At 37.8% G+C, this 23798-nt stretch overlaps 1 protein-coding gene across 2 annotated transcripts in view; it reads left to right on the plus strand.

The window, feature by feature from the left end:
- The first annotated feature begins 120 nt into the window (after window positions 1–120).
- fig4a (FIG4 phosphoinositide 5-phosphatase a) overlaps window positions 121–23798 on the plus strand; it is a 56251-nt gene continuing 32573 nt past the window's right edge. Inside the window, exons 1-13 of one of the 2 annotated variants that reach the window (XM_005454684.4) lie at window positions 121–309; window positions 450–565; window positions 2595–2693; window positions 3728–3851; window positions 8357–8513; window positions 9382–9432; window positions 10055–10218; window positions 11303–11431; window positions 13532–13632; window positions 14580–14742; window positions 17821–17918; window positions 21848–21981; window positions 22678–22794. In XM_005454684.4, coding sequence (XP_005454741.1) covers window positions 503–565; window positions 2595–2693; window positions 3728–3851; window positions 8357–8513; window positions 9382–9432; window positions 10055–10218; window positions 11303–11431; window positions 13532–13632; window positions 14580–14742; window positions 17821–17918; window positions 21848–21981; window positions 22678–22794 — 1400 coding nt within the window. In that variant the 5' untranslated portion in view covers window positions 121–309; window positions 450–502. The remainder of the gene's footprint in view (window positions 310–449; window positions 566–2594; window positions 2694–3727; window positions 3852–8356; window positions 8514–9381; window positions 9433–10054; window positions 10219–11302; window positions 11432–13531; window positions 13633–14579; window positions 14743–17820; window positions 17919–21847; window positions 21982–22677; window positions 22795–23798) is intronic. The other variant, XM_005454685.4, reaches the window with a different exon arrangement.

Raw genomic sequence — 23798 nt, forward strand, 5'->3', positions numbered from 1 at the left:
CGCTGCAAATTCAAATCATAAATGCAAAGACAGTAAACCAATTTATCAATCGCATTTTCAGTCCTTGGAGCTTTTTGACTTAGCGAGGCACCGTACGACCCGACAAGCGAAGTCATTCATGACAGTCACCTGACTAAAACAAATTCAACTCCAACAAGCTAACGGGATACACTGTGGGCAGAGTAAAGATGCATTTTAACTGTTGTTAACTGAAGCGTTTACAGTATTTGTTGTGACTGCCTGGGGAGATGTATATTGTCATCAATGAAGACCATTTGTGGTTAATCATACAAGCTAGGTGGATGAATGGTGAGTGATGTTAGCTAGGAAGCACTGAGGGAAAAAAGTAAGCTGTATACATGAACACATCTGTTAAATATGCTGGCTCGTTCTTTTGTGTCTTATAATGTGAAGAAATTAATGTTGTTGTTTTCACTTTCGCTTTGTAGCTCCTCTGTAGCCTCTTCCAGACTGTGACTGTTGAACAATTCAAGAATAGAAAATGCCTCAATCAGCGGCTATCATCGGTGGGATCCAGCAACTGGTCCTGTACGAGACCAGAGCAGTAAGTCTTTACACAACCCCTTAATGTCACCATTTCTTCATAAAGTCCACTTCACCTGGGCAGTTTACAACTACACGCGATGACAGTTCTTTAAACTGCGCTGTTTCTCTATTTTGCTAAGCTTCCTTAAGGAGTTTTCAGGAATAGTACTCCGGGTTTCTTAAAGTACATTCAAAGCTCTTTAGATGGTGGTTGTCTTTTGTTGTGTCGTGTTGTTGTGCTGTGCACGCCGCTTCAGTAGTGTTGAGGTCCGGTGTTTTTGACGAGGTCTATTTATGACTGATAGTGTTCAGTTGTGTGTGTTTTCTATCTAGGGTCAGGTGAGTGTGTCAGGTGTTTGTAGGATTTTTCCCCCCTGTTTCTTAAAGACGGGACTTTCAGATACTGTTCATCTGCTGTAGATAGTTTTTAGGTCTGTCAGTTCTTCTTTTGTTCAGTTTCCTCAATTATTTTAAGGACACACTGCACAGCTCTTTAGCAATCATGTTGTTTGTGCAAAAATAGTATTTTATTCCAGTCAAGCTATCTTATCTTTTGCATTTTTCAAGGTTTGGTTAAAGAAATGGGAACAAACTGTGTGTTTTGTGACAGAATGCAACAGTATTGAAGTGCCTAAAGACACAATTTAAAATGGGTTCTTTACCAAGTTGTCTGTTATATGTAAATGATTCATTCCTTGAGTTAGGTACTTTTTCCGTGCTTTAATGATTAATAGGTCAAGTGGCTTAACAGACAAAAAAAATCTCCATAAAATAGACTGAAAATGAGTGAAAAAGCAGCTGATGTCTAGAGAAGAACTTGAATTTGTTCCCTAGTTGTTGTGGGAAAATGTTTGGGACACTAGTGTACACGCTACGTGTACACTAGATGGCAGCAAAAGCTGCAGTTCACTATATGAAACCTCAGGACCTGACATCCATGAGGTCAGTAAAGAGCATGTGTGAGATAATTATTTGGACATTAAATTGGTTTTAATGTCCAGATAAGATTTTGGCAGTTAAAATTAGTTTTCTTTAGCTTCTTTTGGCTGGAGTTTTTAAAAAAAATATTAGATGTATGTCCTTGAGAGGTAGAGTGTCTATGCTACTTTCTTTGCTGCATATTCTAATAGTATCATGTTTTCAATTGTTGCTCCATTTCACCAGCTGTGATCATGCTTGGTTTAAATGTGTGCTTAAACCGGGTCTCGGGTTGCTGTGCTCATTTGCTACAAATATTTAGACACTAAGGCAAGTAAACATTTGTCTCAGTTGATTTATAATTTCTTATTGAACCTCTGCTGAACAGTGCACGTGCAGGCTTTCTGTTACAGACAAAGAGGGTTAAATTATATACTGGGAAGGGTGGAACAGGACAAAAAATGCTCTAATGATTGCTGAGTGTACTGATACAGGATGTTCCAATTTAACACTCTTTAGTGGACTGAAAATTTTGGGCGATTTTGCAACCCTGAATGAGAAAAGTAATGACCTGAAAGAAAGAAAGAAAGATGCAAGGAAGACACACATCTTGACAAAAAGAACATTGTGAAAATATAACTTGTGATCAAATATGTGCTGTGCCTGCATGTGCTCTGCACTGTATGCACTCTTATTCCAATCTGTTTTCTCATGTGATTTTAAGATATCGACTTTAGTTGAATACATACTTGAGTGTGATTTCACAAATTTCAGACACACTGATTCCTACTCGGGCTATTCACTGTGGAAATAAATTTTTTATTATAGGAAAAAAAGAAATTCAAGTTTGACTTCAGCAGTGGTGCTGCAATGCAGGAATCTGACTTGTCATTGGATTGATTCTATGTCTATTAAATACATATCTGCTCTTGGTTGAAGTCTGAATTGGTCTGAAGTGAACATCATCCAGGACAAAGCTGCAGTCCAAAAAGTTAGAAGACTGTATGCAAGATTCCCTATATGCATTTAACACCGGATGCAGCTGTGAAAGGTTAAGGTTGCAAAGTCTCTTCTGATAGTAGGCTCCAAATGCATTGCAGCACTCACTTTACTTATCATTTTATTTCCAGAGGTATTTTTTGGTTGGGAGCAATCATGCACAGACCAAACATCGAGTCCTAAAGATTGACCGCACAGAACCCAAGGACCTCGTTATAATTGACGATAAGGTAAGCGACGACTTTCCACGAGTTGAATTTTAATGTATATTCTTATGTAATACAGAAGAAACACGCCTAAGGGGGAAATTGTATAATCACTCAGCTGATGTGAAGTGTGCTGCTGATGAGAGTTTGGCTGGGTTCACACCCTTTTCTTCTCCACTTCTTATTACCAGGATCTATGAGCTGGTTTTTGATTTGTTTGTTTGTGTGGCGGGTAATTATCCTTCTGATGCAATTATTATGAAGCATCCATTAATAAACATTCATCACCCCACAGTCTCATTCCTGAAGATATTAGAGTGACATCAGAAAACTGTGTGTGTGTTCAGTTTTATTGGCATTGTGTAGTATTGTACTTGGATGCATGGATAATTTAATGAGTTGCTAGGGAGGTTTTAAAGCTAGAAATACTCCCTCGTCTTTTAGATTTTACATAAGAAGTGAAGACAGTGGAATAAAAGAGGTTGATAGAAGTCCTAAATTATTATTTTTTCCCACGAGATAACAGAATGAGATTTATTGCAATCTATAGAGTCATGCACTTAAAACAAATGCAGCAGTATACAGCACACAGTACATTACTACATTTCTCTTTGGGGTCTGTGCCAATTGTAAAGCTTATTATGTAAATGAGATGGGGGGTTTTTGTAGATGAAATGCACGCAAAGCTACTCTTTAGTCATTTAACATTTCAGAACCAATGCAGAAAGCAGCCGATCTATTTTCGGACTAATTGCCTCACTGGCAGTCAATCTAATCCCTTTTGTAGAAATTTTGGGCCATTTATTAAACAGGGACTGTTATTCATTTACCTGCTATTGCACAGAAAATAAAGAAGACTTAATAGTTCTGACTGAAGCCATTAGTCACCCGCAAGCAGCACATTTAAGTCACTTTTGTCAGAACACAGCTTTATATATTTTAGTGTTGATTTTTAGATGGAAATCAGATAGGATTAGGTGGCTAATTAATAAACTAAACTTTATAAACTCTTCATCTAATGTGTATTTAATACAGTACATGCATGTGTGTGTTTCCAGCATGTGTATAACCAGCAAGAAGTAAGGGAGTTGCTGGGCCGCCTGGACCAGGGCAACCGGACTAAGATTGGTCAGAAGGGTTCCTCTGGCCTGTCCAGGGCTGTCTTAGCTTTTGGCATTGTGGGTGAGTACATTTCCTGCACTCAATGGGAAAGCAACAGTCATTGCAGTTCAGAATCTACCTCATCTCCAAAGTCTACAGTTGGGTGTGTTGGCCTAGTTTTTCCATTATTACTGCAAAATAAAAGAACACCTGGGAGTCTGTTGCAAACCACGGTAATAGTTCACAGCTTTTTCACGTGTTTTCTGCCATTATTTTTTTTTAACATGTGTAACATGTTTTACAAAAAGATCCAGTCCCCAAATGTTATTAATTTGCAATTTTTTCAATAATGGCTATATTTTTTAAAAATATTTTATGCAACACTTGATTGTGTTACTGACCACTACTAACTCTTTAACACCTTTATGAATGTTTAATTGGGTAGAAAAATGAAAAACGTCTGTGAAATAACAATTCACCAAATTTCAGTGTCATATATTTTACTTCAGCTATCCGAGACAGTAAAAGCACATCTTCTGTGTTTTGTACGTTGCCCTAAAGACCTGATTACAATCGTAATTTGACTTATATTATATATTTGTTCCAAATAAGCTATCTAGCGAGCTAACTATCGATCTTCATTTTTACCTCAAATACTACACAATGTACCCCATAATGAGAAAGTGATATAAGTTTGTTTGAAATTCTTGCAATTAAAAAAAAAAAAAAAAAAAAAGCAAAAATATAGAATGCATGTAAGTATTCACTCTTTGCCATCACAATCATCATGTTTTCACTGATCATCTGTCAGATGTTTCTACATTTTGATTGAAGTCCACTTAAATTCAGTTGACTGGACATTATTTGGAAAGTCACACACCTGTTTATATAAGGTCCAAATGGCCGACAATGTCAAAGCACAAAACAAGCCACAAGGTCCAAGAAATTGTCTGACGTCTGAGACAAGATTTTATTGAGGCACGGATCTGGGGAAGTGTACAGAAGCATTCCTGCAACATTGAAGGTCACAGTGAGCACCGTGTCCTCCATCATTATATATGGAAGAGGTTTGGAGGACTCTTCCTAGAGCTGGCTGCCCGGCCAGTCTGAGTGATCAGGGTAGAAGGGCCTTAGTCAAGGAGGTCACCAAGAACCTGATGGTCACTCTGACAGAGCTCCACCATTTCTCTGTGGAGAGAGGAGAACCTTCCAGAAAGACAGCCATTTCTGCAGCACTACACCAGTCAGATCTGTGTGGTTGAGTAGCCAGACAGAAGGCACTCTTCAGTGAAAGACACATGACAGCCCACCTGGACTTTGCCAAAAGGCACTTGAAGAACTCTCAGACTATGAGAAACAAAATTTTGTAGTCCAATGAAACAAAGATTGAGCGTCATGTCTGGAGGAAACCAGGCACCACTCATCACCTGCCCAATACCATCCCTACAGTTAACCATGGTGGTGCTGTGGGGGTGTTTTGCTGCAGTCAGGGTGGAGGGAAAGATGAACGAGAGATCTGAAAATGGCTGTGCATTGACGTTCAACCTGGACCGTGAGAGGTTCTGCAAAGAAGAATGGGAGAAACTACCCAAACATAAGTGTGCCAAACTTGTAGCATCATATTCAAAAAGACTTGAGGGTATAATTGCTGCCAACGGTGCTTCAACAAAGTATTCAGAAAAGGCTGTGAAAAATTCTGTAAACGTTATATTTTTGTTTTGAAGTGTTGTTAAATTTGCAAGCTTTTTATGCAAACCTTCTTTACTTTGTCATTATGGGGGATTGTGTGAATACTTTCCGTGTGCACCGTATGAATATAATAACAAAAATTGAAGTAATTTAATTTGTTTAATAAAGCCATTAAAAAAATAGACTACAAACTCCTCAGTGACTGTTAATGAACCTGCATTAACTGTTACTTTGCAGTCTAGTTTCTTGTTTCTTGTGGACTGCCATTATTATTGAATATTCGGCACTTGCATGAAAAATTTAACCTGATCATTTTTAGTAGAAAACTGAGACGTTGCCATGGTTATCATAATATGTTTTTCTGTGGACATTTCCATTTTCTGCCAAGGAATACAAAAAAAAATGCTGAGTAATTTTCCCGAGCTTCTTGCAGTGGCAGTAATACATCTAAGATGTACTATTGCTGTTCTATTTAAATTTAATTCTGAAGTAGTAAGCTAAGATTTAAATGATCGTCACCTTGAGGCAGCAGATTAGTCTGTCACCCTGACACAGACAGTTGTTTGTCGTCTGCTTGAATAAATTAGATACTCCCCCCACCCCCGACCCCAATGGCATCTTTGTTCACAAGCCATCATTTTGCTATTATGTAATAAAAGTGTGATGTAGCCATGTAGGGTACAAAGTGTATTCTAAGAGGCCTTTTGCCTGGTAGCTTTCTTATTACAGTACAAAATGAATATGATTAGCGTAAGTATATTTTTATTCGCAGGTTTTGTCAGTCTGACCCATCTCCTCCAGGAAGAAGGACAGTATACTCATACAGGAACTCATAAGTGTTGTTTAGTCTTACACAGGGTTATTGCTTCTCAGTCATTATGCAATTATGCTGAAAAAAATACAAAAACCTTTGATAATGTAGACACACTAGCACACCATTACTTTGAATCTGTCACATGGATGTTCATGAGTGAAACAGAACTTCTTATTTCAAAGGTTTTCCCTAATTAGTTTATGAAACGGAATATTTTTGGTTAACTTGAACTGCAGCATTTTGCAGATTAAGTACAAGCCTCTTCAAAGTATAACTTTAAGAGTCTTTAGTGTGTGTGTGTATGTGTAGTATATAAGTTGCACTTATCAATTCAACACATTTTTTCATCCAAATTGGATGTCAGGCCACTTTCTAGTTTGAAGTAACAAATTATTAAAGTTAGCTAATGTTAGTTAACTTGTGACAAATTCACTAACTAATCAATAACTAATTACATACCACTACTTAGGCAGCATCATTTGCCATTGTTGGTTGTCATTTGTCATTGACCAGTTATCTTAATTTAGTTGCTCAGGTTGTGTTTGTCTTCAAGTGAGAAGAAATCTGTTACACTACAAGTGAAGTGGGACACTGTTCAGTGGGATTCTCAATATAAGAACTGTATAGACTAAAAAAAAATGATTTCATAACCAATTAAGTTAAATAACACTAATTAATCAAAATATTTACATAGTGAATTCAAGACTTTATGCATCACAACTTCATATACAAATAAATATATAAACAAATACTATTGACTGATGTATATTTGACTGGCGGGGTGATCATGGCTCAAGAGTTGGCAGTTCATCTTGTAATCGGAAGGTTGCCGGTTCGAGCCCCGGCTCCGACAGTCTCAGTCGTTGTGTCCTTGGGCAAGACACTTCACCCGCTGCCTACTGGTGGTGGTCAGAGGGCCCGTTCGCGCCAGTGTCCAGCAGCCTCGCCTCTGTCAGTGCGCCCCAGGGTGGCTGTGGATACAATGTAGCTTGCCATCACCAGTGTGTGAATGGGTGGATGACTGAATGTGTAAAGCGCTTTGGGGTCCTTAGGGACTATTAAAGCACTATACAGATACAGGCCATGCTATCAGTGCTATTGTGCCATATAGTTTATATTTTCCTTTATCACTTTTACTCTTTGTAAATATGTGGAACAAGAGTAGGAATTTGTATAAGACTACCTTACTTTTCTCTTTTTCTAGATTATCTGATGTTTGATTTTAGCAGGGCAGCAGCCGGTGTTGTTCATACCTGAAAATATTTTCTAGCTTTCCTGTCTTCTCACCACTGTTCTAGCTACATAAAGCTACTAAAAATATTAAAAATGTATCTTCAGAGCTCCAGGTTAGGTGGAAGATGGGTGTCTCTTGGTTTTGAAAAATCCTTCTGGACCCACAGGAGAAATTATACAACTGTTCTTGAGGACTGAGTAGCACTCTTAGCCGTGTGTCTGTATTTGTAGATTTGTCTTTGTATCTGGAGACCAAATTTGGATCTCATAAGCTTTACAAGCCAGCTGACAGAATAATGCCATTGAAGCATGAGTGCATCCTAGTAGTCTAAATGTAAGCGCGCTCTTTAATCAGCTGTAAAATTTCTTGTGTGATCCACAATTCATCCATTAACAAATTAGTTGTAGTAATAGTTTTGTAATAAAGGAGGGTATATTTCTAGCAGGCACACTTACATAAACTGTTTATCTTTGTAAGATGTTATTAAAAACATACAGACATTGTCTGCATTATTTTCTAAATGTCACAGATGGAAAATAGCTCATATGATGTTGAAAGCAAATCATTGACTGTGTTTGCATGATGTTTTCTGGGTCAAAATTTCAAAGCGTAAATGGAGCGAATTACATGGGTAATATTGTCAAATATGACACACATACATTCACTATCCACCTCCGCAAGTGGAGCTATTCACTTGTTTGTCCTGTCAAAACTGTAGCTGATTTGCTGGCAACAATAAAGTTGACCTACAAATCAACTTCTTTTGAGCCACACTACATGTTGCTGGAAAGTAAATTCCATTTGATGAGATTGTTCTAAAAGATTTAAAACTTGCCTTCTTTTTGCCAGGATTTGTGCGTTTCCTAGAGGGATACTACATCGTGTTGATCACGAAGCGCAGAAAGATGGCTGATATTGGTGGCCACTCCATCTACAAAATTGAAGACACAACGATGATCTACATTCCCAATGACTCAGTCAGAGTTACACACCCCGATGAAGCAAGGTATTGTGTTACTCGGTATCCCATTTATTACCTTGAGGCCACTGTATTTAAGTACAGTGCTGTATAATTTTATTAATTTTGAGTATGGAAATTTTCAGAAATAACAAAATATCTTGAAATGCATTTGTAGCAAAAAAACAAAACAAAAAAAACACGCTTACTCTCTTCTGGTGACACCCACAGTTGTAGTCTGGCCAAAAATAGGAAAAGGAGAAATAGGTGGGGAAAAAAAAAAAAAAAAAATCCCCCACAAAACACAATGGCCGACTCATCCACTACCAGTGGAAAAGGACTGAAGCTTTTCTAATAGTGGCTTGAAAAAAAAAATCCATCATTGCACACATGTATACAATTTTAGTGTGATAACATTTTTTTGGCTACTTGACTGTGGAAAAGGTGTATCAGGTATTTATAAACCACCCAAAATCCCCAAATTGTATAAAACAGTGAAAAGTATGACAAAAGAGGAAGAATCTCTCAAAGCTGAAGAAATATTGATGAATGCATTGTTATATAGTATAATAATAGCATTCCCAATATTATATATACTATATACTAGTGTGGTTGCCGCTTGTCAAGTTGTAACTATTTGTTCTCTTTGATTCATTAGTTTAACTTTCTAAGTGCAGCAATGGAAGTCTTGTTGCTTAGCAGCCATCTTGAAACACACCCAAACCTTCATTGGTTTGGGTGTGCGCCATTGAAGTTATGTTTCTATGTTTTGTTACCGTTTTTGCTATTGTTGTGCATTTCAATTCAACAGTACCTGAATGCAGTAGATGTAATGAGAACTGATTCACTGGATGTACACATTTTCTGGGTTTGTTTTCCAGCAGCTTTTAGATACATGTTTGATTTCTTCTTACAGGTATCTCAGGATCTTTCAGAATGTGGACCTTTCCAGCAACTTCTACTTCAGGTAAGACAGTTTGTTATTCCAAACTCAAACTATTAGAAGGATACAGTAACTTGTATATGCACAAATTATGTCAGATTATAAATGCTGTTATCAAGGGGGCTTTCAGCACGTACCCTCTAGGCTTATTTAGTACAAGTGACTTTTGAATTTTACAATATCGCATCACCAGACTAAACACGTGTACCGATGCCCTGCTCAGCTTGAAGGCTAGGAACAACTAAAAAACATTTCTTGACCTTGTGGCCTTGGTTGGGAAAGGAACTCTGCACATGGCCTGGAGATTTCATTTAATAATATGAATCATTTTCTAACAGTTTTTGCAGTATGAAATATGATAAGAGGGGAAAAAACCCTTTCCAATGAGGAAAATTATCTCAGAGGTTTGAAATGAGTGATTTGCTAATCACTCATCTGACTATATAGTATTTTAAAACACCAACATAACTGCCGAAAGATATGTAAAATATTGTGTTCATGTTATAAATTTGCATTGCATTATGGTTTTACTAATATGTGGGGAAAAAAAGAATTTCTCTAGGTATATAAAGTAATGCTTGATGTAATAATGGTGTGCAGCACAGACTGTACTTGATTCATATGACTTTGCTTTTGTGTTCTGTAGTTATAGCTATGACCTGAGCCACTCGCTGCAGTACAACCTGACTTTGCTGCAAAGACCTTATGAACAAGGGTCTTCAGCAGCTTCCTCTACTGAGGAAGAGGTACACACACAGAGCAAGCAGGACAGCTTTGACATCTTTGAAGATGAGGGTTTGCCTACAAAAGGTGAGAGGAGTTTATTTATATTCCTTTCCTTTCTTTTCTTTATTGCATTGGCTGGGGAGGAGCTCAGTAGGAGACACAAAACTATGATTTCAGTCAGGAGATGGAATGCATGTTGTACCTGAATTATATACAGTTGGGTCCATAATTTGTTATTTATTTATTCAAAAAAATGGTGTGGTAGTGTACAGGGGTAAAACCACAAAAATGCAAAATAAACCTATCAGAGAGGGAGCATAAATTTTAGGAGTGGCCAAAATCAACAGTCTGGTACATTCTTAAAAACAAGGAATGCGCTGAGCAGCTCAGCCACACCAAAAGGGGTTTACTAAAAGGTGCGGACCACTGGTTGCACCCAAGAACAAGAAGGCCAGATAAGGCTTTATCACAAACTATCTAAATATTCTGCTCAGGATCTTTGGCCACGGTAAACCAGGATGAAATTGTTTGTGAATAATAGGAAGAAAAATGTATGGAGAAGGAAAATGAAGAGCTCACGATGTGAAGCATACCACATTATCTAACAAACATGGTGGAGGCAATGGTATGACATAGGCATATATGATTGCTAGTGAAACAGCATCGCTATTGTTTATTGATAGTATGTTACTGTTGATAGAAGTGGGAGAATAAATTGTGAATTGTACAGGGTTTTACTCTCTGCTCAGATTCAGACACATGCTGCAAAACTGATCAGACTGCAAATGATTAATGATCCAAAGTATATTGCTGAGAGTTTCTCAGGCCACAGAAATTATGATATTCTTCAATGGACAAATCAGTCAGCTGATCTTAACCCAAGAGAATATACTTTCCAGTTATTGAATACAAATCCAAATGCAGTAAGACACAGCAACTTAAGGTGGCTACATTAAAACCTAACATACCATTAAACCTTTAAAGTCACACATACTCTATTTGGGAAATACTTTTTATATTCTTGCCATTTATGACATATTTTGTAGTATACCAGTAGATAAAATTAATCAGTTATATAACTATCACTAAATATGATCTTTACGGTCTGATGGGCGTGACTGATACCAGTCCAGAAAAATGATTCAGTCTTCTTTTTTTCTCTCTACAGTGGTTTATGGCCTTTACAACGAGCCTTACTACAAGTATGTGTGGAACGGGAAGCTCCTGGAGCGAGTCAAGGACATAGTGCATCATGACTGGCTTATGTATATAATCCATGGATTTTGTGGCCAGTCCAGTATCCTTTGAGCATCAGCTGTTTATAGAATTATTTAGTGTTTCCTTTTTAATTGCCATGACACACTTGCTATGCTTTTTATGGAAATGATAAAAGAATATCCTCAAGGTTAGTACCTTTAGTGCAGCGGTCCCCAACCCCTGGGCCATGGACCTGTACCGGTCTGTGAGTCGTTTGGTACCGGGCCGCAAGAGTTGAGGCTCGGGTGTGAAATTTATGGGGTTTTTTATTGTTAACTCGGTTTCCCTGGGTCTTTTCCCATGTTGTAGTTGTGTGTCTTATTTTGAAAGAAATATTTACGCGTTACCATAGTAACCAGAGAGCATTAAGGGGCAGAGAGGAGGATGTTGCTGTCAATGTTGTTGGCACATTTCAAGAGGACGCTGCTAATAAAGTTACACAATTACACAATTACACCATGAATTTGCGTTTATTATTATATTTACAAAATACCACAGTTTTTGTCTTGGTCGTATCATTTTATTTTGTTGTATTTATCCGCGACACCTTAAAGGTCGGTCCGTGAAAATATTGTCTGACATTAAACTGGTCCGTGGCGCAAAAAAGGTTGGGGACTGCAGCTCTAGTGCATTCTTTTAAGCAATAAAGTTAGTGCCATGTTGAGACTTTGTTGGGATGCATCTGTCAGCACTGATCATTTTAACCAAGCACATAGATGCAGCTGCATGCCAGGGAGTCTGTGTCTTTTTTCTTTTTTTCCCTTTTTGTCACAGCAAAAAGAACAGGGAACTTCTGTTATTTCTATTTATTTTTAACGGTAAAGGACTGCTTATTTGAAAAATTAATTGAATAACTGATTACTCTGTGTGAAACTACACCCAACACTACAGAAGACTCTCACATTGTTATCCTTTGTCGATACTTCTCATCTCTCATTCGCAGCACCACTTGTTGAACTGTGCTCAGCCCCCACCAGATCACGTGGATCACACTGTGAGAGAGACTGTGTGATTCATCACAGAACTGCACAAGCAATTATTTTGTTTTTAGGGATTTAACAAAGCAAATATCAGAGCATATCAGGTATGCATACACGGGCACTTTCAGAAGTGCTCGGGCTGTTATCTGCAGGGAGAAACCACACTGTGCATATTAAACAGATGAGTTACACGTGCTTCTTTCTGGAGACGTGCCTGTGTTTTGTATGATTTATGAATACTTTTTTTTGGGGGGGGTTTGTTTATGAGTTTCAGTCCTTTAGTATCATTTTCTTTGAAGTTTTGAGTGCACACCAGCGAATTGTCTCTCCATTAATAATTTCTCCTGGATTTTTTTATTTATTTATTTTTTGTGGTATTGATGCATGGGTAACTGCTGCACAGGGACTTTGCACTTGATTACCTCTGATTTATGAGAGTAAAAGTCAGCCTCAGGTTCAGTTTTCAAATTTTAGTCATTCACCATTGTGTCTCGTTAAGCAATGTTTCCTTATCTTTGTTCAGCCAATATTAATAATGTTAATGGATGTTCAATATACAAATGCTTTCAAACCAGATTTATCTTGTTTTTTGTCTTTAGCTAAGTTCTGTGAGTCTTCTGCCAATAAACACAGAAGTGCAATAACCTAATATGCAATCAGGCCTGTCGCTGTTGTCTCCCTCTTTAGGCAGCCTGCTGCCGCTGTGGCAGTGTGTGGGTGTTTTGAGTTTATCAAATTCCTGGAAATTGTTTGGCATTCAGTCCTCTTTTCTGAGTGGATGAAAGGGCCACTGGGTGCAACAAGAGGAGACTCACCAGATAGGAAATATGCAAAACCTTTTAGCAGATGGGAAGACACATAAATGCACTAAAAAAGATGTGGAGCGGTTCAATCACGACCTTTACGTAAGGTTTCTTATTGGTTTCTTAATATTGATAGAGGTGGGAGAAATCGGAAATAAATATATTTCCCAGGTTCATATTCTAACTACAAGTGAAACTGTCATCATTAAGAGCTAATGTCAAAGCATGACTGCTATAAATGAAACAAAATTTTCTTTACATTTTACTAATAATATGTGTTTGTTTCCACAGGTTATTGTTAGGCTGTTAGGTCTATATTGGTATTATTATTATTTTTCCTTTACCCAACACCTACAGAACTTCTGATCTACGGCCGACCGGTTCACATCACCCTGATTGCCAGGCGCTCCAGCAAATTTGCTGGCACCCGTTTCCTCAAAAGGGGAGCCAACTGTGAGGTACAGAAGTTACCAGGGTAACTCGGAGGAACAGATAGTAGAGGGTGGCATCAGGGCCACAAAACAGATTGAGATGACTCAGGTTAATCACAGGGGGTTAATTGGACACACTTTCTCCTTTTGGAATGGGAGTGAGTGTCTTTGAGATGTGATGTTGTTCAGTTATAGCCTCTTTTTCTGTAGGGAATGTTTCAAAGAAGATGAAGTGTTTGCTTGTCCAGATATGTAACAAAAAACTCCGCCAACAATTTCTAGTATTTACTTTTCACATGACTGTAGTAGGAAGACTTAGAATGAGGAAGGTAATTGCAGACCGAGTGTTAGAAGTCTTATATTAGAATGTTAGATGAAGAACATAGACTTTATCAATCCCACAGTGGGGAAATTCACATGGTACAGCAGCACAAGAGTCAGTAAAAAAAAAGAAGTGAATTAGAGCTAAATTAGAGGAAAAATAGCAATAGAAATGGTGCATTTTAGTCATCGTGTCAAAATTGGTGGTATTATGAACACAGAAAAGTGCTATGTTATTTGGATCCATCATGCAATACAATCTGGAAAGCATCTGATTGGCAACGGCTTCATTTTTTTTAGCATGACAATGATCCCAAACACACTGCTAATGCAGTGAAAACATACCTGGGTAGAAAAACATCATGGATAGCCCCAGAGCCCGGACCTTAACATTACTGAAGTACCAGTAATGTGAGGTCATCCTTACAGAACATAACACAGCGAACACCCAAAGAAGAGCTCTGAATGTTCTTCAACAAGCCTGAAGAACTATTCCTGTAGACTACAAAAAGATTTATATAAAGATTTATATAATTGTATTATAATAATTGTTTTATGTTCTCTAAAGACATATTCTTGGGTTTCCCAATCATGCCGAAGTTTGTCATTTCTTTTTTGCTTTTCTCATTTTTTGTTCGTTTTGTTTTTTTCAGGGGGATGTGGCAAATGAGGTAGAGACTGAACAGGTCGTCCATGATGCCTCAGTTATGTCTTTCACAGCAGGCAGTTACTCCTCATATGTCCAGGTGCGAGGCTCCGTCCCACTCTACTGGTCCCAGGACATTTCCACCATGATGCCAAAACCCCCAATACGATGTAAGATTTCTTCTTTACACTTCAGCATCAGCAGCTTTTGTTGTAGGCTGAAATATGTAACATGTGGTGAACTGTATATGTATTATTTTTGTCTTTTGATGCTTCAGAAGAAATAAGTCATTGAAGGAAAGCTATATTAAAATAAGAGAATATATGTAGAGTATACTGAGGCCATTCCTTTCAACTATTGGCAAAAGATAAAAAAAAAATAAGACTGTGAAGGCAGGATGGCCCCTTTTGGCTTCAGCTTTTTATCCATCCTATTTCATTATAAGCAGGATAAAAACACAAAGCCGTGGCCAGAGGGAGGTGATTAGGTACTGAGACTGACGGTGAGGACAGCTCTGTGTGTGGGGGTATACACACAGGAATAGACTGGTGTTTGCATGTGTACAATGCCTGTATTAGATTGTAATCTTTTTTTCTTTTGGTTTGCCCTTTAATTCATCCTCAGGTGACATTTACCTGTGAAAGATAGACACTGAGCATGTCCCTAAGATCCCTCTGTGTGTCATCTTTCCTCATCGTCCTGCTTCCACTTTGATCCTTTAAGACGGTCCTTATCTGACATTTCCTAAATGTTTCCCCAACCCTTCCACCATCAGTTTAACATTTGACCTGTTTACGTGTGTTAACACTGTTTTCTCAGTGCATGGCATACTTTTTCCCCTCCATCATATTTTTGCCTCCACTGAGGAGAAGTAATATGCCATCTAATTAAGCGGTTGACGCAAAATAGTAGTTTAGTTTGTGGAGTCTTTAATCCTGTTCCCAATAGGTCTACTATTACTGGGGATTTCATTTTTAATAATGAAAAACAGTTTTAAGATCAATTTTAAAATTAAAATTACTTCTAAATTATTCATTATTCATTCCAGCTGCACTTTATTTTTGTACATTTCACATCTTTGTGCTTCCCGAACCTGCCTGATTTTGAGTTTAGTGAAACTAAACAGCTGTCCTGCTCACATTAGCCCATGTTTAATACGAGGAAAATGTTGCTTTGTTATTGACTGAAGAGAAAGACATCTTCACTGGTGCATAAATGCTTGTAGAAAAATTATATTTAAATAAATTATTGATATGCCAGTATAGCTTGCTTTCATTGATGGTACAAAAAATGAAACTCAAAAATCAGTTTAATTTGTTTCTATTTAATAATATAGGTTATTGTTGTGGAACTTCACCTTTCATATTAAATAACCATCCATCTCCAGGTCACTTATGTTGCTCAAAAAAAAATCTCTGTGGTAGGCTATACACCCGTTTATTGATTGGACCAAAATCTAAATTTTACCCAGGGCATCAAATTGACTTGACTCTAATCAAAAACAGAACAAATCTTAGAATACTTGAAGTGGTTTGAAGAGCTTAAAATGCACTTTTGGGTATTGGATCAATGTCCTTAATAAATAAATGATGTGACATTTTTGTCACATATGTTTAGTTGGGTTCTCTTTACTTACTTTTAGGACCTATGTGGAAATCAGTTGATATTTTTTCTGTTTTTCTGCTGAAATTTTAAAGGGATCACAAACATCCAAGCCCCATTGTCGTAGCTGAATCTAGGTCAACAACGTAGCTAAGAGACATACTGGACTCAGTGCATGCAGAGTAGAGAGGGTCTATATTACACAATGCATCACTCCTTGCCCCATCTCTGATATGTCAAGACTCATTATTGCATAATTGAATCATTTAGGAGATGACCTTAGTTGGTGACTTTCCTTCAGTGGTCAATGTCATTATCCAAACTCCCTTCCCAAGGTGCACAAGCACTTTACATAAACTATCATCCTTTGAGGTGTGAGCAGTGGAAAACATGAAGATTAAATGGTTTTGGTGAGAAGCTGAAAAAGGTGACATTTAATTTATCAGTTCTGACACGCAAGCAGCTCTGTGGGATGAACTGCAGCACGATCTGACCTATTTTCTTAAGTCTCCTTTCTGGCAGCCGCACTAGTCCAATTTGGCAACATGTGTGCAGGTGTGGGGTTGAGCATTAGTGGCAAGTAGAAGCTGTAAATGTGCTTTTAAAAATGAAGATTTAATAGAAAAATGAAAATGCAAAGGTTCAGTGCAGTGCTAAAGGTCATCTGTTAAAATAGTCATGTGGAAAAGTTTTAAACTCAAAAAGAAAAGTATAGATACAAAAAATGTTAAGAATACTTGTTTTATTACAAATAAGACTACATAAAAATTGGAGTGAAATCTAATCAAGTACTTTTACATTTTAATCAAAAAAATTATGTGCTTTATTGTTTTCTGTTTTTTAATTGTAAACCAGTTAATTTGGAAATTAATGGATAACAACAATAATTAAATTTCGCCATGAAAAGTATAATTTCAATTAAAGAGCTTGCACACAAAGGTGTATTAACCATTACAAAAACATAAAAGATGATTTTGGTAATTACCAGTACTGTTAATTAATGGCAGTTGTGACATAAAAAAACATTGGGTGCTGGTCTAATACATTTCTTAAGCCCTTCATGTAGCAAAAATATTTTTAAAAACACATGCAGAATTGGGCTTGGTCTAAATTGTTTGTATCCCTTCTTGTAAATCCTGGATTTACTCCATGATGTTATGCCAGGGTTCCGTAGAGGTATTGCTCTCTATATCAGGAATACTTCTTAGTAAAATTATTTTAAAGTTATTTTTTTGTTTTGACTTTTGATGCATCTTTTAGAACATTTTAATGCAGTAGAAGGAGTCTAGGACCTATCAGATCTCTTTGTCATGTCATGCCGTGACGCATGCTCAGTCATGCAGGCACAACACAGCCGATGGCTCTATCATAGTGATGTGTGATGGATAAGAATTTAAACATTTAATCAAGTGAGTCAGATAACTTCTTTTTCATAGCAGCTAGAGCAAGTGTTCCACTATAGTGATCTTTGGGGGTGGTGGTGATGTAGGTCTCTCAGTGTTGTTGCTACTTTTACCTAAGCTGTGACAATATGCAATATTGTTTTGAAAGATAATTTATATTGAGGTCAATAAAGTTGTGTTATATTCTTGTGGGGACCCTTAAATATTTAACCATTAAAATATTTTTTCTGTCTAATTTTGCAGTGGACCAAGCTGACCCATACGCCTATGTAGCTGGCCTCCATTTTGACCAGATGCTGCAGCGGTTTGGCTCACCCATCATCATCCTCAACTTGGTCAAGGTAGGGAGGTCATTCCAGTGCTGAAATAAGTATTCCAAAATTTGTTTAATGACACAAAAATACAGTCATTCAGTAATAAAACCACTTACAAGCTATTTACTATTTACATAAATTCTTGTGATATAATTAAAATCACATCTCCATAGAGTTATGCAAGAATGCAGACTTTAAACTTCTTAGTTATTAAATAATGGCTGATGTAGCTGAGAATTCATTCTAAGGCTAGAGAGTTCACACTTAAATTTTTTCCAGTGCTACAGTTTATTAGCACTTTGCACCTTCTTTAGGGCACATCTGCAGTACAATGCTTCAGAGAAGCAATGCAATAATGGGAAATACGTAAATACGCAGCTCATGTTGTCTTCTGCTAATTTATCTACATTTTATTTTCTGTATATCAAATTTCAGTTCAATAAAGTTTAAAATCATTTTTATTTACATAGTGCCAAATCACAAAAACAGTCACCTCAAGGCACGTTATATTGTACGGTAAACAGCTTAAAATAATACAGAGAAAACCTTAACAATCCTCCCCATGAGCAAGCACTTGGCAACAGTGGGAAGGAAAAATCCTTTTAAACAGGAAGAAACCAAGTAGAACCAGGAAGAGGGCAGCCGTCACTGGTTTGGGGTGAGGGGAGGAAGAAAAGACAAAGACACATTGTGGGAGTAGAGCCAGAGACTAATGATAAATGCAGAGTGGTGTATAAAGACATAGATGGCGAAAAAGAGGTGAGTGAAGAGCAAACACTCAATGATTCATGGGGAACCCCCCACCCCACCCCCCCACCCCCGCAGGCTAGGCCTATAGTAGCATAAGGATTCAGGGTCACCTGATCCAGCCTTAACTATATGCTTGATCAAATAGGAAAGTTTTAAGCCTAATCTTCTAATCTTAAAAGTAGAGATGGTGTCTGTCTCTGTCTCCTGAATCCAAACTGGGAGCTCTTTCCACAAAAGATGGGCCTGAAAGCTGAAGTCTCTGCCTCCCATTCTACTTTTAAATACTCTAGGAACCACAAGTAAGCCCACAGTCTGACAGCAAAGTGCTCTATTGTGGTGATATGGTACTAGGAGGCCTTTAAGATAAAATGCGGCCTGGTTATTGAAGACCTTGTAAGTGAGGAGAAGGATTTTAAATTAGATTCTGGATTTAACAGGGAGCCAATGAAGAGAAGCTAATGTGGGAGAAATATGGCCTCTCTTTCTAGTCCCTGCCAATACTCTCAGTACAGCACATGTTTCTAAAAACTGAAAGAGACAAAAATGGCTAAGGATTATATATGCATCAGGCATATCTTTAGATCAAATATAACTTTCCTGTGTGATCACTCAAGAGGGAGCTATTTAAAATGATAGTGCAGGGCACGACTGTAATTTGTCAAGCACTCTGTTGATATTGGTGCGTTAGGTGTTGCTGTGGAGCGGTTATAGTCACAGGAGATTTTCTGAGTGCTTGCTGATTACAAGCAGTTGAAAAGCTGCCTTGAATATTGATCTGCTTCTGCATTGTTCTGGAAACACAAGCATACCAACACGCACAAGCACATTTGATAAGACACACCTAGCTTTCACCACATTATGCCTTCCACATTATTTTGCTGAAAAATTATTATAATTCATTTAAACTGCTGTCAGTTAAAAAAAGCAAGATGATTAAGTTTCATTATAAATTATGAAGATTATAAAATGGTTTATCTTGCTTCATGCTGCAGATTTATCCTTGTGTGCATCACAGTTACTTTATGTTGAGCACACAGCCATATACTCCGTAGCTTGGGTCTCCAGCTCACGTTGTCACTCACAAGGGGAACTGTGAGATGAGGAACCAATCACAGAGCTCAGAGGTGTGCACAAGCCACAGCCATGTGAAATTCGCAGACTGTGGGGAACAAAGCAGGGGACCCCCTGCTAACACAATACCCCCTCGAGATTATCCCAGAGAGACAGGAAGAGGAAGGAAATGGCATTTAACCATAAAACCCACTGCCATCTATCCCTTAATGGAGGTGGCATGGGCCATGCTGGCCCTTCAAACTCTTTTATATGTGCATCATTTTGGCAAGGGCTAATGCATGTATCCCAGCATGTAAGAAAGCAGGCGTAAAGGCGCACATGGTCAAGCATGTGATTGACTTGTTCAGGATACCTTGTACTCTGTACACTTAGATATATAATTTGGATTGTAACCTTACAGAAAAACATGAAACCCATTAAACCATTGTGGTAAAATATACATCCATATTATTACAATGTTCATTAACGTCACTAATACGTCACTGAGCCCACTCCCGTACGTCCATGTGCATGTGTGACTGTTTTATGTTATCATTCGTGATCTGCGACTGCACTTTTGCACCTCAACATTATTGTGGCCTTTTTTTAAGCTTGTTTATACCTGTGAACAATACAAGTCTGCTGTTCTGAGTGTTTGTTCACGTGTACTGTACTTGTAGTATCTCATCTGTGCTCAGAAAGTGTGACCGAGAGTGTGTACGTGTCTGCCTGTATGACACGCTCTGCTGAATGGTCGAGGAAATGTGCTGGTAATTTGACTGGTTGCTGTGGTGCTTTGCCACTGCTGGGTGTTTGAATGGCGATGTGAGCTGCTAAATGATGCGTCCAAGCTGATTATCACCCTGGGTGATCAGTCATAAAGCTACAGTGGAGTTCATGTGGAAATAGCTTAATGGATAGTGTGACTACAGATCACATAGAAGGATTATGAGTTCATGCATTTTAGTTGAAAAAGAATAATTTCTTTGATTCTTTTGAGATTTTTTTTCACTTACTGATTAGGACAAAATGAGAGGCAAGATTTATAATCACTATAATGTTGTTCCCCCATGTTTGCTCGCCAAAGATACAGCAAATTTGATGGTGTAAAATTTAAAAGTATTTTGTAATTGAAAGTAATTAACTGATGTGACACGTACAGTTGCACTCACTGGCCATTTTATTAGGCACATGTATTCAGCTGTACACGTATTCATTCAGTCATATGACAGCAATGCATTTAGGCATGTAGTCAAGATGGTCAAAGTTCAAGAAGGGGGAAGAAAGGTGATTCAATTGATTTTGCAGATTGATGTTGTTGCCCATCATTTTTTTTCCTAGTGAGCTAGGAAACCCATCAGGTTGGTTGCCAGATGCTGACCAACAGTTCTTAAGGCCACAAAGCATAACTGAAGTAAAAGGCAGGGGAAAGATATTTTTAAATATTACCTTGGACAAAATTTCTAAATGTTTTACTGTTTTTTTGTTTTTTTGTTTTTTGTTTTTGTCCCTCAGCCATAAAAGGTTCATGGGGTATCATCGCCCTGCCAGGCAGGTGAGAGGTCAGGCGACGTGGACACCCAAGTTTGTGAATGGGATAATTTGTGATCAAAGCAATGTAGGAGTTTCAAATTGATATCAATTAATACCATAGGTATACCCTATATTTATCAAAGTACCCGTGTGCGTGTGTGGACCGCTCGTTTTATTATTTTACACACAAAACATAACCCCTTTTTTTCTGGTTGTTATTTCTTTTGCTTGTGAAAGTTTTGTTTTTATTTTTGTTTAATTAAAATATTTTTTTCACCTTTAATTTTCATTTTTAGGTTAATTTTAGTAGACTAGGATGTCCTTGGCCTGCATCATGTGGTTTCTATTACATATATTCTACTGTGCTCGATCCCTGTAAATTGCATCTTGCAGCTTTGTGTTCTCTGAGGTCACTGTGTAAAAGACATGAATGGATGTTGATTAATACTTCAAAGGAAAACGCAGAATCTGTTACACGTCTGACTACATCCCTAATGGAAACCTTTCAAAGAACTCAGATACTATTGTGACTGTACTATCAAGGCCACCTTAATGTAATACTTAAGTTGACGTTTGATAGAATCATACATACATGTGTGCATCTCTTTGTTGTGCTATAGAAACGTGAAAAAAGGAAACATGAGAAGATTCTGAGTGAGGAGCTGTACCGTGCTGTGGTCAACTTGAATCAGTTCCTCCCTCCCTCCCATTGCATAGACTATATCGCTTGGGACATGGCCCGCTACACCAAGAGGTATTGACAAATACTAGTGCACAGAATATCTTTAAGGTGCAGTTTTATTATGTTTTTACCAACAAAATAAGAAGCTTACTTTGAAAGGGGAAAAATATCACGGTGTGACGTAAGCACATTACATAAAGAGAAAATTGAACCTTTGGACACGTTTGTATGCCTGTAAGCAGTCAAATATCAAAGTCACTGTGACCCCCATGTCCACCCCATTACTGTGAAAGTGGTATATCAGGAATATCAGAGTCACTGTGAAAAACTAAGTACATCCTGTGATTTAGTAGCTTGTAGAACCAATATTTAGCAGCAATAACTTGAAGTAAACATTTTCTATGTGACTTTATCATTCTGAAACCGCTTGAAATTCCTCTCACATTGTTATAGAGGAATTTTGGGAAGTTCCGGACAGACATGTTAAAGAGCAGCTCAAAGCAGCTATCTGGGATACTCTGAAACTTCTCTGGATTCAAATATTGACATTATTCATTTCCAGACCTTCTCATTGTTTCTGATACGCTCATATGAGATCTTGACAATTTAACTTGAGCCCTTTTGGGAGCAAAGAATAGAGATGTTAAAGTCTAGGGACTTGGATATAAAATTTGATGAATGAGCTTCTACAGGCACATCCATTTTTTAAAATGATTTATTCTTTAGTGAGTTAAAATGACATTTCCAATCTTTCTCTTTCTGTCTCAGCAAGTTGTGCAATGTTCTCGACCGTCTGAGTATGATAGCAGAGAACGTGGTCAAGCGAACGGGTTTCTTCATTAATCGCTCTGACTTCTACTGTCACACTCTCAGACCAGATGAAAGGTGAGACTTTTTTTTTTTTTTTTTAAATCCTATTCGATTGCTTCTTTTTCTCCCCCTTTAAAACAGAGAAGGCCAAAAGACACACTGCTCGACAAGAATTAAAACTTTCAGTCAGCCCCATGTGCAAAACAAACACATCTGTTACTGTTTCAGTTTTATTTGAAGCAAACTAATAAGTAAAATGGAAGCTGTTTAACGAATCTGAATATGAGCGGGTTACAAGTTACGCATCACGTGACACAAAACTATAAGAAAACGAACCCACAATAGTGTCTTTTTTTAGATTTATAAATCGGATGTTTTCCACAAATTTCGTAAATTATAAGGTTTTGTAATTTTCCATATTCATGATCACACTTATCGACACTTGCTTGATTTTGAAACTCTCCACATATGAATTCTTAATGGAAATTATGCCTGATGGCAGTTGTATTACATCGAAATTTCTGCTAATGAGCTGAGTAGATTGCCATCCATGTACATAGTGCCTGGCTCTTCTACTGTCTGGATGATTTAATCGCTTTTACCCACCATTACCATTCTGTTACATAACCCAACGACCATGCCAGAGCACATATTTATTACCCTTTCTTTTGCATTACGTAAGCTATCACACTTTCTTTGCTTTAAGGACTCATACGCTCAGCCACATGCTCTCCCAACTACACACACACACACGCACGCACGCACGCACGCACGCACGCATGCACACACACACACACATACACTGGTAGGTGTTATGTTTGTTTGTGCAATCAGGTATGACACCTGTAGCATTCATCACATGCAGGAATTGGGTCATGGATAATGAAGATATTTACAAAGTCTTGATAACGCTGCCTTGTTCTTATCATTTACACGTTTGTCTGACGTTTCCATCTCACTGCATTCAGACTTTGTACTTTGATGCATACTTTAGCTACAGCTGCTGATTGATTTTAAAGTGGGTCAAAGAGTTTATTCAGAGATGATAAAATGTGTTTTAAAACGTCAATATCCACAGC

This window comes from Oreochromis niloticus, linkage group LG15 (genome assembly GCF_001858045.2).
Source record: "Oreochromis niloticus isolate F11D_XX linkage group LG15, O_niloticus_UMD_NMBU, whole genome shotgun sequence".
Classification (NCBI taxonomy): domain Eukaryota; kingdom Metazoa; phylum Chordata; class Actinopteri; order Cichliformes; family Cichlidae; genus Oreochromis; species Oreochromis niloticus.